The 13,995-nt window shown below is 37.3% G+C and overlaps 1 protein-coding gene across 1 annotated transcript in view; it reads left to right on the top strand.

Moving 5' to 3' along the window:
• NBEA (neurobeachin) overlaps positions 1-13,995 on the top strand; it is a 516,495-nt gene that overhangs the window by 6,215 nt on the left and 496,285 nt on the right. The window contains exon 3 of the mRNA XM_009998372.1: positions 9-151. Within this exon, the coding sequence (XP_009996674.1) occupies positions 9-151 (143 nt within the window). The remainder of the gene's footprint in view (positions 1-8; positions 152-13,995) is intronic.

Genomic DNA, 13,995 nt, shown 5'->3' with positions numbered 1-13,995 from the left:
GTGGGCCCCCGGGCCGTGGGTGCCCCCCGCCGGGATGATTAACCCGTCGGTGCCGATCCGCAATATTCGGATGAAATTCGCCGTCCTCATCGGACTCATCCAGGTCGGGGAGGTCAGCAACCGGGACATCGTGGAGACGGTGCTGAACCTGGTAAGCGGCCGGGCAACCCGCCCCGGTGACGCCCTATGGGGCAGGGGGGCCCTGGGCACCGACCGGCGCAGCCCACCTGCTCCCGAGGCGTCTCCCCGCACCCCCGCCCCTGTGCAACCCGAAAGCGACCTTCATTTTCCCAGCCCCTGTGTCCCTCCAACACGTACGGCCCTTCTCCAACCATCTTTCCTTCCCAAACTCCTCTTGTTCCTCTCTGGTTAATCCCGCGACCTGCTCGTCTCATCGTGGTGCGCGTGACAGAAGCCCCCTCAGCGCTCCCTAAACTCCACGCAGGACCCTTCCTAGTACAGACAGGCCACTCTTCCCCTTCCCCGTGCCTCCCCCTTCCTGCAGAGTGTGAAATTCACAATGTAAGAAGGAGATTAAATAATTCTCAATTTCGAGTTCTCGACGCAGCCCTATAACCTGGTGGCTTCCTCACTGGATGAGTGGCATGAATGTAGTATCTGGTTTTAATTGAAAAAGATTAAAAAAAGAATCAGGAGCTTGTACCCTTTCTTAGTGGCTGAAACGTGAAGGGTTTAGCCCTAGTAGCTCTGAGCTAGTTTAGTATTTTATGTAGAGGAAGGGGGAGGAGGAGGGAGATTTTTGCAAGGATTTGAAATGCTTTAATATCTGTAATAAAGAGTTAGTTATATTGCAGTGTTGTATTGGGTTGCTCGTGTCTCTGCCATGCTTTCCAAAACATTCTTGTCTGCAAAGTAAGCACTGTTGCTAATTTTGTTTGAGGTCTGTTAAGGTTTGTTTAAGGTCTGCATTGCAAAACAGTATTGTACATTGCTAAATAGCTTGAAACAAGAAGATGCTAAAATGTAGCTCCTTAGTCATCTGCTCACTTCATGGAGTGAAAGAGTTACTGCAGGACTGTATGACTTAATGTTTTTGCGCTACCTACACCAAAGCCTGAGGAATCTACAGAAGCCAAACGAGTGGTTCTAAAAATGAATCACTTTCAATTACGTGCAATTTGGTGCTGCTCCTGAATGCAAGATTTGCTGCAGCAAAGCTTTCGAAGCAGTTCAGTCAATGAAATATCCTAAATTTTTGCATATAAAATTGGATAGAAAAATGATTACTCAAAGCTGAATGGCATTTAATTGAAACTGCCTTTGTTTCAAATGAGTTTCATGTTTCTAAGGTCCACTTATTTTATACAAAGTCATGTAAAGAATGTATTTTGCTTAAAACACTTTAAAAGGATGCATTCTTCTGTTTGACAGTTATTTGCGTTTGACCTAGCACAGGCTGAATGGAAAAGCTGCAGCATGCAGGGAAAGACATGGTTTAGTCAGATCATATAAATATTTATGGTTTATCTGAACACACAGGGTTAAAGCCCTAGTAGTTTTGTGAATATGTCAAAGCAATAATCTGGTATATTTCCTACTCCTTATAACAAACTGTTTGACACTTAACTGAAATGAGATTCGTAAATATTTTTGTTTTCTTTCATGCAACTCTGGTACAAGTCATCATAACTTTACTGGATTATTACCCATTCATTTAAAAGTGACACTTGAAATAAGGGAATAACATACAATTATTTTGTTAACTGGCTTTGTATAGTTCATGACAGATACAAATAGATTTAATTTTTTCCAGGTTTTCTTTCTTCTTTCATTCTTCTTACAGATATTTAAGCTTATTTTTAATTCTGGCAGTTAATGCATCAGCAACTGAACTAACACTGGATTGTCTTTAGGGGGGGAGGTTAGGATGTCTTTTGGTATTTGTGTTGGGGACATACAGTGCTTGCCTAAGATCTACCTACTTATTAGTTCCACTTGCTGAAAACTATGCTTATATTTAAAAATAAACATAAGAATATTTAACAGTGCACTCAGCATTGGGAGACGTAAATGTGAAACTACTTGGGAGTCTGCTGCAGTAGCGATGCATTCTGGATCAGTCATTGCTTAACAGATGGGCTCTGATATACGATAGTCAGTATTCCCACAGCAGAGAGAAGTTATATTGTGTCAGCAAATCTTTTTCTTTTCAGTGCAGTGAATGTCTCAAACTTACACTTGCATTTAATTTACTTGCATGTGAAACAAACACGGTAAATATGGCAGATATAAAGTAAAGCTGATAGCATACCCCTAAACTACTAAACGTTTTTTCATTTTGTATTAGGATTTAAATAGCAACTTTAAATAAAATGCAGTTTTGTGTTTTAGAAACATTCTTTGAGGGCTGGGTGTGAACTTGATTTGCCTCATTTGTTTTGATTTTTTGTTTTCCTTCAGCCTTTACCTTTACTGTTTCTGAATTACTTTTGATGCAAGTGTGATAATGAGTGGACAATACAAACTGATCTCAGTTTGTTGTGTCAGTTACTCTGTTAAGTCTCTGAGAGAAATATGACCTATACTATACTGAGTCTATGAGCCACTTGGTATTCTTGGTATTAGCATTTTACTATTGGAATTCTGTGGCTTCTGTCATTATTGGAGAGAATCAGAAGTTAAAGGTTGAGGTAATGTTTTGATTTCTTATCTGAGATTACTTCTTTTCTATGTAAAGCTTAACTAAAGGTATTCATTCTTCCTGGAAGAATTTCATTCTTCCATGGAAGCAGCAGCAAATGTCACAGACAAAACTTTGGTTTGTTTTGCCCTTGTAATGGAAATGATCACTCTTCTTTCCTGTTATATTTTATTCTAATGGTTTCTTTTGGACAGTTCTTGTCTTTAAATGTCTAATATGTTGTTGGATTTTCAGCTTTGCTAAATTTTGACTTTCAGCTCAGATAATATTTTGTTTTTGGGTATGCCTATGCTGTTTATGGGACTAGTGGTTTCTCCTGATGCTTTTTCTAAGTGACACTTCTTTTCCTCTGAACTTACTGTGTGGTCAGAGTTCTGTTATACTAGTGAATTTGTTTATTGGAGAATCACTTGGTAGAGTTTCTAATATTGTTTGTGTTATTTTTCATTGTTTAGCATTACAGTGGAAGACATAATGGAGAAAGGGTTCAGCCCTTATATGCCAATGCTTATGAAATAGTTAAGAGTTATCCATAAAAAAACCCCAACAACTTGTAGTGTTAATACTGTGAAGGTTAATACTGTGAATTTCCAGGTTCAGCATGCTCTTCCTGAGATATATGTTCACTGACCCTTGTGTATGGCAAAGCACCAAACTGGAAAAGGCTTTCCTTGCTAACAGCGTAATCCTCTAACTGCTCTTGGTGATTTCTCTTTGGGTGTATTTTGACACCAGTTCTGTGCTTCTGTTAATGAGGAGGCCTTTCCCCTTTTGAATAGCTCTGTTAGTCTTCTTAAAGTAGAAGAAGGATGATGTTACTGCTATGATAGATGTGCTAGTGGTTTTTCACCATAGTTCCTTTGGTTCCTCATACCATTTTGTACTTATGTGTTAGAGTGATGTTTAAAATAGTGTCCTATGTGCTCCAGCAAATGTGATACTGAGGTGGAAGTGGGTCAGTCAGTCTATCTGTATTCTTCCACTCCTAATATATTTTTGTTTCACTTGTTTCTTAGTTCAGAATTGCCACACATGACTTTAATTAGTTTGTCTATAATATATCTCCAATGACCTTTCCTTTCATTATTTTTACTGACTTGCTTCCCTAATTCTTTGCTTTTCCAGTGTTTTAATGGTCTTGGGAGTTTTTTCCTTCAGTGTATACCTTGAACGGTCTCTTGTCTGGCCAGCTTTCATCAAACGTGACTACGTGAATTGCATTGTTTCTTAGCTTTTAGAAAGCTTTCTCTCTTCCAGTTTGAATTTCCTAGATTTTTTTATTTTGAGTTTTGTAGTGCTGATTCAATGACAGTAAGAAATGAAGGAGGTGAACAGGAATCCGACTGATACTGAAGAGTTGTGACTGGTGCTGACACATGCTGCTTGTTTTGCCCTTTGCATCTTGAACAGATGATGTGATGCAGATTTGAACAGATTCCAATCTTATGCCGGTGTAGCTGACCAGAGCTCTCCTTGTGCAATCTGGAAAGCTTTTATAGATGTTTTGTCAGGCTAGAGAGTTCTTATAAGAAGTGGGTCAAACACTAGGCATAGTTCAAAAAGTCTCTTGCTGTTCTTGTTGACTACAGCCCACGCATCTGCCCAGCTTTTCTAATTTTCTTGGCTGTTCCATCCTGCTTCAGTGTTAGTCACCCATCACAAGAGGTAAGCCGTTTTTTAGTGCTTTGTCACATTGTGTACTTGCAGGAGTGGTGTTTGCAGCTTCAGAGCAAGTGGGTTGGATTATGTGAGATATCCTTCTTGCCCTACAGGCTTTCTGTAGCAGCGATCATGAGTTAAAATATACAGGGAGGCATATGAAAGAAAGACTTTTTTCCTTTGGTACTTCTTTTCTTCAGACGTTGGTTGAACGTTTCCTTGAGGTAAAGTTGTCTTTTGATATTTGAGCCCTTTGAATCCATGTATAGTTTTGGTTGCTGCAAGCAACTGTGCTGTGGCACAGTTCTACTCTTGTGTGGAGAGGAAGAATCACTTTTGTTCACTGCATGCAGTTGCTGAGAAAGTGTGGGCTTTGTGAGCTTTAGGCTCTGTCATGTGACTTCTCTTCTTGTAAAAGTAGCTTTGCAGGCTTGAGAATCTTGCTTCATTTTCTTGGTGGAAGCCTTCCTATTTTTGTTGTATAATTCTCTGCTGATAGATAGTATTATTCGCAAAAAAGTGAATTTGGGGGGATTTTAAAAGTTTTTGTTGATTGGTGGTTTTTTTTTTTAAATTTATTTATTTATTTATTTTTGAGAGGGTAAGGGGGGATGTAGGGGTCTGTTGGTGTGTACATCTTGTTTTAAACAGTCCTTGGCCAAGGTACTGTCTATCCCACTGGTGCTTTTTTATCATGCTCGTATTATCTCTGTACTAAGTTATGTCTGGAAGTTACCATAGAAGCTACCAGAGCCATATGAAAAGAGCAGCGTCCAATGCAGGACTTTGTGATAGCATTCTATGAGCAGTTACTGAAAAGTACTGTAGCTGTTGTAATTATCTAGAACTTTGATGGAAAACTTTGTTTTGGTTGCAGAAAATCTTTGAATGACTGAATGTTTACTAAGGTATAACTAAACCCCTAACTTTTTTCACTTAATTTCTTTTAGTATAACTGCATTTGGCCTTTTTATCTGATCTTTGACAGTAGGTACTAATGGATAGGAAGTTTTTTCACTCCTTGTGTCAGTCATAAAGCACTAGTGGTATCTCAGCAGGAGATTTGGAATCTGCTGTGCTTCTGGTATGATGGGTTGTTACATTTCTATAGGTGATAACTTTTAACAACCTCTCTTGGTGAGCATGTCGCTGACTATTCCTTACTTAATTCTGAGGAGCTATTTTCTTCTTAGCTTTACATCTTAGTTGTCCTTAGAGGATTCAGTTCATGGATTATAAGGGAGGTGAGTACCTGAGGCTTTTAAAATTATTTTTGTCACACTGAAGTAATGAAGTTCTGAGACTTCAGTCCAATCTTGGACCTTTCCCTTAACTCCCACTGAGACCCTACCTATGTTTTCTCCCTCTGCATCAAGCAAAAGGTTAGCACCTTTCCCTTTCAAGATGATAGTTTTACAAAATTGTGACCTGATTTCCTGTTTAAACCATGTGTTTTACAGGACAGAACATTTAGCAGTGTACTCAGTTATACACTAATCTTTCTCTCTTCTCTGTACTTTCCCTCACTCTCCCCTCTGCCCCTTGGCTTTCAGATGAGTACTCAAAGGGGTAGAAGTCAAGAGGCATAGAGGGCATAGTTCATTATATTCATGAGGTTGACATCTAGGAGGCTGGGCTGCAGGTTTTTTTTTTATGATAACGCTTTTTGGTGTTTCTACTCCCACTTTTCAGATATGTGAATCACTGTCTATATTGCATCATTAACAAAAACGCAAAAAAGAACACCCAAAAACTGCATAATCATCTTTTAAGTCCTACAGAAGCATTTGTTGCCTTCTCTCATCATCTTGAATTTAGTCAAAGTGGAATGAAATCTGTGACTGGGTTAGTACCAAAAAACATTTTTATATCCTGATAAATACCACATATAGTATTAACACAGCTGTGTTAATTTAGTAAGCTATCTAAGCTATTTTAAATCAATCTCTTAATCTTACATGTTCATTAAAACAATGCAATACCAAGTATCTTGGATCTCAATAAATCTGAGTTTTCAAATCAACTTGTTTTGTTTTCCTGTTATTACATCATTTTGTAGTACTTAACAGAGAACAGCATCATTGCATCTACTTCATTAGTTTGTCTTGCATGTGCCTGGTGGCCAAAGGGTCAGTGTAGTAGTGTCTGTTTATGTTGATAAAGTTCTCTTTATTTTGTGATGGAATTTGATTATTAATTACCATTCATATTTTAAAAAAATGCTTAATTATGGAGTTTTATTAATTCCTACATCAACAGAACGGTTAAGCTTTTAAGTCTGAATCAAATTTAGAAGTTCTTATAATCAGAGGCAGCAGATCTTTTGAAACATCTGTTTTGAATTTGATCATCTACCTCCAACCTCTCACTTGCAAAAGTTTGAGTTGGATGTACTATGAATGACACAATGTTCAATATGTAACACGCAGCATAAAGATAATGAACAATTAAAAATAAAAAGATATTATATGGGGAGAGTTATATATTGCTTCCTTAATGATAGAAATACCTGTTTCAACTATAGGAGTATGATTTCAGCAATTTTAACTATAGTTTCATAACTTCAATTCAGGAAGGTTGTTAATGATATTAATCTCTAAGAAAAAAATTATTTGTTATTTCCAGTAAAGAAGCACTTCACCTTCTGATCAGCATGTTGACTCTCTGCTAAAATTTGTGTTCTGGTAATTTTCATGGTTTAGAGTTTGTTCTGCTCTGGAATTACATGGAAAATTATTATAATCGTTAAATAAGTCCTAAATAGTTTTGGTGTTACTGAGATTTATATAAGTGATGTCAATTCATTTATATTCATGTGACTCTGTAATAGTACTGCCCTCCTTTAATTGAAAATTGGGTTGCATCAGTGAAATTGTTCCAACATAACAATTCACTGAAAGCTTGCATAAATGTGAATACTGCTTGCTGTATTCAGGAGCTTACAAATGCTTGACTTCTATATTTGGAAAACGTTTCTTTCACTGCCCTTTTGTTTACAATTGGAAGCCTTTTGTAACTATGCAGAAGAGGTATTAGGTTTCTGAATTATCTGAAAGTGAGATAGCACAAGATGTTACAAGTGAAATTGTTGTTTGTATCATACTTTTTGATACCTGATGGTGTTTGTAGTACTGAGATGTTGTAGATAGAAGGATGGAAAATAATAATTCTCTGAGTAGAGACTTCTAAACCCACTCCAGTACCAGCAATATGGCATTTTAATCAGTTTTACATAATCTCACTTTGGTTTTTTTGTCTTCTAAGTCTTCATATTCTGTGACAAGTACTCAAATTACATAAAATTTGCTAACTTTTATTGACTTCTGATTGCTTGTTTCAGAGCCACTGTAACATGGGTTTTTTTTGTGTTTTTGTAGTTTACAAAATATTTTTTTAATATATATTTATAAACACAAATTTGAATTTGGAAGCGTGTCCTTTGAGTCACAAAGGAGACTGCACAAACCTGCTGAAGCAAAGGCTCTTTCCCACTGCAGAATTATGGAAAACAGTAGGATGTGCTTTCATTAAATACAGAATAGTAACGATCAAATACATGTTTGGGACAGTAATGAACTGACTGCTTCCAATTCTGGGGTTCCAAAAATCTTCTCTTTTTCTCGTGTCTTCAGCTATGGCATGTATACCTCCAGACGACCTGCAGAAGTCTTCTGGGTTTTGTTTTGTTTTATGCAGCTTTTAGGTGGTATGAAAGGTGTTCTTAACTACTTGGTTTGTCATAGAAATGTTGTAGCCTCCATTGTGTATTTTGATATCCTAGAGACTGTTACATGAATGCAGGAATAGATTTACAGGAAGAGCCTGTTAGAATGCTTCTGCTATCCAAGAATGAACTAAATCCGTCTGAAAAGTACCTTCAATATACTGTCATAGGCTCATACACAACACACTTTTTTTCTTTTCCTCTCATCAAAATAATATTAATGGTCATACCTCACCATTCTTATCTTTGACAGTAACACAAAAACATCCTCCTGAAACTTCATTCTCAGAGCACTTTCATAAACTAGCAGAATCAAAGAAATTTCAAAGGTAGAACAGTTGAGGATGGAAGGGACCTCTGGAGGTCTCTTGACAAAAATGTGTGCGCAAAATAAGGTCAACTAGAGCAAGTTGCTCAGGGTCTTGTCTGGATGCAGTGTAGATATTTCTAAGGATGGAGCCTCCCATGTCAAGTTTTTACTTAGGTGCAAGTGGAATTTCCTGTGCCCTTTATCATTCGTCCTGTTATTGTGTGCCACTGAGTCTAGCTCCCTTGTCTCTACTCCCTGCCCCCCTTCTTCCACTGTAAATACACATACACATTTATAAGATCTCTTCAAACCTTCTCTTTTTTAAAGCTAACTAATCCCAGCTCTCTTCAGCCTTTCTTTGTGTGTCAAATGTTCCAATCTCTTAATCATTCACACATTTAGGTCTTTATTCTCCTTACGCAGATAATAGTATGCCCTTTCCAAAAAGTGGGAAGTGGAGTCTGGGAAACCTTTTAATTATAGCAACCATTTTCTTAATCTCACAGTATGAACTGAACTATCTACCACAAATAATGCAGTCAATATTGCTATGCGTAACCCAGCAAAGGACAATTTGCACCACATGTAGCCAAGAAAGGAGACAGACCTCTGTGAGCCATGGCAGCAAGTGTTGGCTTTTCATCTGTTGTGCCTGCTTGTTTGTAGAAAACCTTGGATGGAACACAGAAATTCAAATGTTTGTCGGTTCTGCAAATCAGTTACAGTAGTAGGTAAGCTTTATTTTGTGGGTTTCAGTAAAATAAAATGTAGTACATTTGATACCGTGCTGAAAATATGTATGGTTAATATTAATGGCTTAATACTGAGTTAATGAAACTTTGTGGGTCTTAATGTATACTATAAATACTACCCTCTTCAAGAAATTGACATGAACTGAAATTAAACTAGAAGAGCTATTACCATAGTCGTCAAAGTTATTGATGCTTGATGTATTGAGTATAGAACCAAAGCTGTTGAAATTCTGCATTGTTTGTTGAAAAGAATAGATTCATGACTTTATATGTAGTTAATATTTATAAATGAAATGTTCAATATGACTTTATGCATGTAGAACTATATGTAACTTAGAAACTGTAATATATTAAACAGAGGTGATAGATGATTTTTGTAGTTTGTCCTGATTTCATGTTTCAAAGGGAAGTAAATATTTATTGTGTTCATAGTAACACATGATGTAGAACAATAAATGCATTGTAACCGGAACAATGTATAGACTCAGTCACTGAGAGGAAGACAGTCTTTGATAGTTGATTTTATACAGAATTTGACATTTTAAAGGTGCTGTTTACTGAGGAGCAGTTGATACTGTCTTCAAAATAGACTGTTCTTCAATGAAGAAGTTGATAGTTGCAAGTATATCCTAAATCCCAGATGTAGGTTATTCCCAGTTATTACAGTTATAATTTCCCTTATTACTAGTATAAATGGTTTTTATAGCAAGGGAAAACTAGTTATAGTAAAATAGCTTATGTGATTGATTGATTGATTTATAAAAAGGGATTAAATTTTATTTAAGAACAAATTTGTATCTATTTGTTTTGTAGCATGGCCTGGTTCAGCTAAAATATATTTTTCAAGTCTTTAATCCTTTTTCTTCCCTTAAGGTGTAGTTTACTAAGCAAGCTATCACTTTTTCAAAAACCCAGCTATTCAAACTGATGCAAATACTTGTAAAACATGTATTAAGAGCCTTTGGTGTAACTGTAAGCAACAATGAAAAGGAAGGGTGGGAAAGGGGAAGCAGAGGTCTCAACTGAATGAGGCTAAACCATGTAAGCCTTATAGCTTTTAGGCCATTAAAGCTGGTACTTCTCCACTTTGTACTTAAAAGTATCAGTACAAAAAAAACCAACAAAAACCAAACAAACAAACAAAGTTAATTGTTTAGGTGAAGTTCAGCTATTACAAGATGATACTGCTGGATGGAAGGTTTACATTTAAAAAATCTCTTCAACAGTGTGAGTGGAAAACCCCAAGTACAACAGGTTAACTTTTCTCAGTGAAGCACTGTCCGCCTGGATTTACAGAGACCTTGCAATTACTTGTTATGATGTTTTATTAATTTTTGAAGTGTTTGAGGGAATTACCACCATCTGTTAATTCCAGAATCTAAGCCCACACGTGGGCTTCCAAATGCTTTAAGTGTTGAATTTTTTAAGAGATCCTTCTCTTTAAATGTAAAGCATTTTAAGAAGTTTTGGGGTGTAAATAGAATAGACTTTTGTTTTTTTTTAATAGTCCAGCTTTAAGATGTTTCATCATTTGTCACAGCTTTGGTTTGTGGTTCTAGCCTGTTTTCTGAAGTTAGAGCAGTTGCAAATTCTTGTAAGTGGGCTCTGCACTTTTCTTGTACTTGTTGTAATGTAACTTGCTGTTAAATTTACTTTAAAACAATCAAGCTCTGTTTTAGGCAAAACCTACTTCACCCTGAAAAGAGAGCAGCACATATAGAGAGATAAATATGTCTTGTATCAAAACCTGATATTATCCAGATGTGCAGAAAAAAACAGTAAGAAACTTGAAGTGTTGATACAATATAAATCCTTTCTGGAGATTAGAGGAATCTTAGCACCACCTTGTTTGAATTATTATTTCAGAATTCCTCCCTGTGGAGCTACAGTAGATTGTAGGACTTCCTCAGTAAGGAAGCTGGTTGAGCAACCCAGGCTAAACTGATGTCAGCCCACTATCTAGGCATTCTGTCCATGGTCATGTTATGTCTTTCTGTAATACTCTTCTAAAGTGTTGTGTTTCCCCCAAGCCACTTAGAGGTACTAGGCCTTTGGGGGTGTGTGACATTTTTTGAGATGAGGGTTGGTTTGGTGTTTTGTTCTGTTGTTGTGGTATTTTTTGCTTAAGCAGTAAATCTGAACTGGCTCTGTATGTTTTTACTGCATTATTTTTTGAAAAATTTTGGGTTTAAAAGTTTCCTCATGCATGCATTTTGTAGACTATAAGCTGTTGAGGAGACCCTGTACTTCACAGTGCAAGCAGGAGGTGGTAAAAGCTGCAGCTGACAGTGCAGCCAGTATGAAATTTGATTTAAAATTCCTTCAATAAATCCTGAAGATTTCCTGGGACATGGGAGGGAATTGTTTGTGGTCAAAAAAAGAAGTTCTAATTTAAGAAAAAAACCTTGGCATTTCTATTTATTTAGAAAATTGAAATCCAGCTAAACAGTCTATACTTAGTGTAGCTAAATGAGATCTTTAAAACACTATAATGAAAGGCTACTGAGGCATTATTAAAAATTAATACAGCCAAGAGAGTTATTGAGGAAAGCAGCATTTAGCAGTAATTGTTAATACATTTTGGTACTGCTATATGGTACGTAGCTTCCAGATTCTTAGTCTGTGTTTAGTTTCCCTAGTAATTTCCCCCCCCCCCATATTTTTTTCTTGTCAGGTATTTTTAAGTTTTAACTATTCTAGGTCAATAGGTTTGTACTGTGAGTGGAAAGAAAGGCTTGCCTGAAGTCTTTTATTTTACAAGCATGGAAATAAGCTCTGGAGGGGGAAAAAAATAATAATCTGAGCAATCTTTGAGAAGTAAAATGTCATAGAAAAAAACTATATTATGATGTTTTGTGGGGATGAGGGCTGGGATAATGCACAGGTTTTTAAAGTGTTGGGCTATGGGGGATTGAAGTTACATAATCCGAATCTCAGAGTGTGGCAAAGTTTTGGTAGCCAGTGCCAGCCAGCTCCAAAAGACCCACCACTTGTCAAGACCAAGCCCATTAGTGATGGTGGTAGGGCCTCTGGAATAACATAATTAAGAAGGGGAAAAAAGCTGCTGTGAAACAGCAATGGCAGCCAGCAAAAGGCATGAGAGAAACAACTCTGCAGACACTAAGGTCAGTGAAGAAGGAGGGGGAGAAGATGCTCCAGATGCCAGACCAGAGATTTTACTGCAGCCTATGGTGAAGACTGGTGAGGCAGATTGTTCCCTGGCAGCCCCTGGAGGTTAATGGTGGAGCAGATATCTACCTGCAGCCTGTGTCCTGTGGGAGGGACCCCACACTGGAGCAGGGAAAGAGTGTGATGACTCCTTCCCCTGAGGAGGAAGAAGTGGCAGACACAATGTGTGATGAACTGACCACATCCCCCGCTCCCTGTCCCCCAGTACTGCTGGCAGGGAGGAAGTAGAGAAATGGGGACTGAAGTTGAGACCAGGAAGAATGGAGGGGTGGGGGGAAGGTGTTATAAGATACCGTTTGTTTCTCATTCTACTCTGATTTGATTGGTAATAAATCAGAGTAATTTATTTGAGTCGAGTCTGTCTTTTATGTGATAATAATTGCTGAGTGATCTCCCTGTCCTTGCCTTGACATATGAACCTTTTGATGTATTTTTCTCCCCCCTGCCCAGCTGAGGATGGGGAGTGATGGAGCATCTTGGTCAGCACCTGGTGACTAGCCAGGGTCAGCCCACCACAAAGAGATCAGATTTTTTTAAATAATGGAAACATTTTGAAATAAAATTCTTAAAGAGGTACAGAAAACCTATAGGTTAAGTATTTTAATTTATAGTAGTAAACAGAATTGCAGTTTTATGGAGAGATTGGTGGATTATACACTATTACTGATTTCTCTTTATTTTAACAATCAGCTGTTTTTCAGCTTTTTAAATCTGTGGATTTTCCTCATTGCTTTGACATTTGAAGTGATGAGTTATCATTAAAAAAAAATGAAATTGATAGTTTTGAATTTAGTTATATATATACACTGACCTAGATGTATTGCTGTTTCAGATAAACCAATAGATTCTGACTAGTTAAAATAACTGGCAGTGGCACACAGCTCTTCAGCAACTCCACTGCTACCTCTGGAAAGTCTTATTTGACAGAGGAATGAGCTTGTTCTCTCATGTAGATTGCTGATGTCTCTCTTCGTACATATGAAGCTATTTAGAGACTTCTTGGAGAACAGTGTTACCAGTAAACAGCTTGTATTAAATGTTTTGTGTCACTAATCCCACATTATGCTTCATTGAGATGTGGATGAAAATGCTTGCATTTCATGCTCTATAGCTTTTACTCATACATCTAGGGATTATTTACTACCAACTAGTGCCACTTGTGTGCCACATCCACTGGAAATGCATGCCCAGCACTCTCCTTGTGGAGAGTTGGTAGGAGTTCAGATGTTTTATCCTGGCTTGGAATACTGTGTGTATTTAAGAGGAAATTAAATGTTTTGTTATTAAACTCTTGTCAGACAGCTATTGCTATTTAGACCTCTCTTGGATAGGAGAAAAACTGTAATTTAATTGTTATAGTGGTTGAATGCTAAGTTAAAATTTAAATGTATCAAACAAATTAATAATGACTTTCTAAGTTTATGTAAATTCTGGATATGTTAAAAATGCACCCAGCTAGCATTTAGTTAAGCATCACACTGCCGTGGCATTGTTACTGTGAGATTTCTTTTTGTAACTGGAAGGCTGGAACATTTTTCTAATTCTTTTTTGTAGTAGAAAGGATCAGGGCCATGTTTGAACTCCTTCCTTCTTATCACCATCATATTATTTTCTGTTTTGGTTGACTGCCAGAGACAAGTATGTGTCTGTGTGTGTTCTACCTGGAAACATTTGATTGCTTTTATCTGTATTTGGTAGT

Source organism: Chaetura pelagica, unplaced genomic scaffold (assembly GCF_000747805.2).
Source record: "Chaetura pelagica isolate M959 unplaced genomic scaffold, ChaPel_1.0 scaffold105, whole genome shotgun sequence".
In the NCBI taxonomy this organism is placed as follows: Eukaryota; Metazoa; Chordata; class Aves; order Apodiformes; family Apodidae; genus Chaetura; species Chaetura pelagica.
The sequence above is the reverse complement of the archived record's forward strand: the minus strand, read 5'-3'. Positions and strand labels throughout refer to the sequence as shown.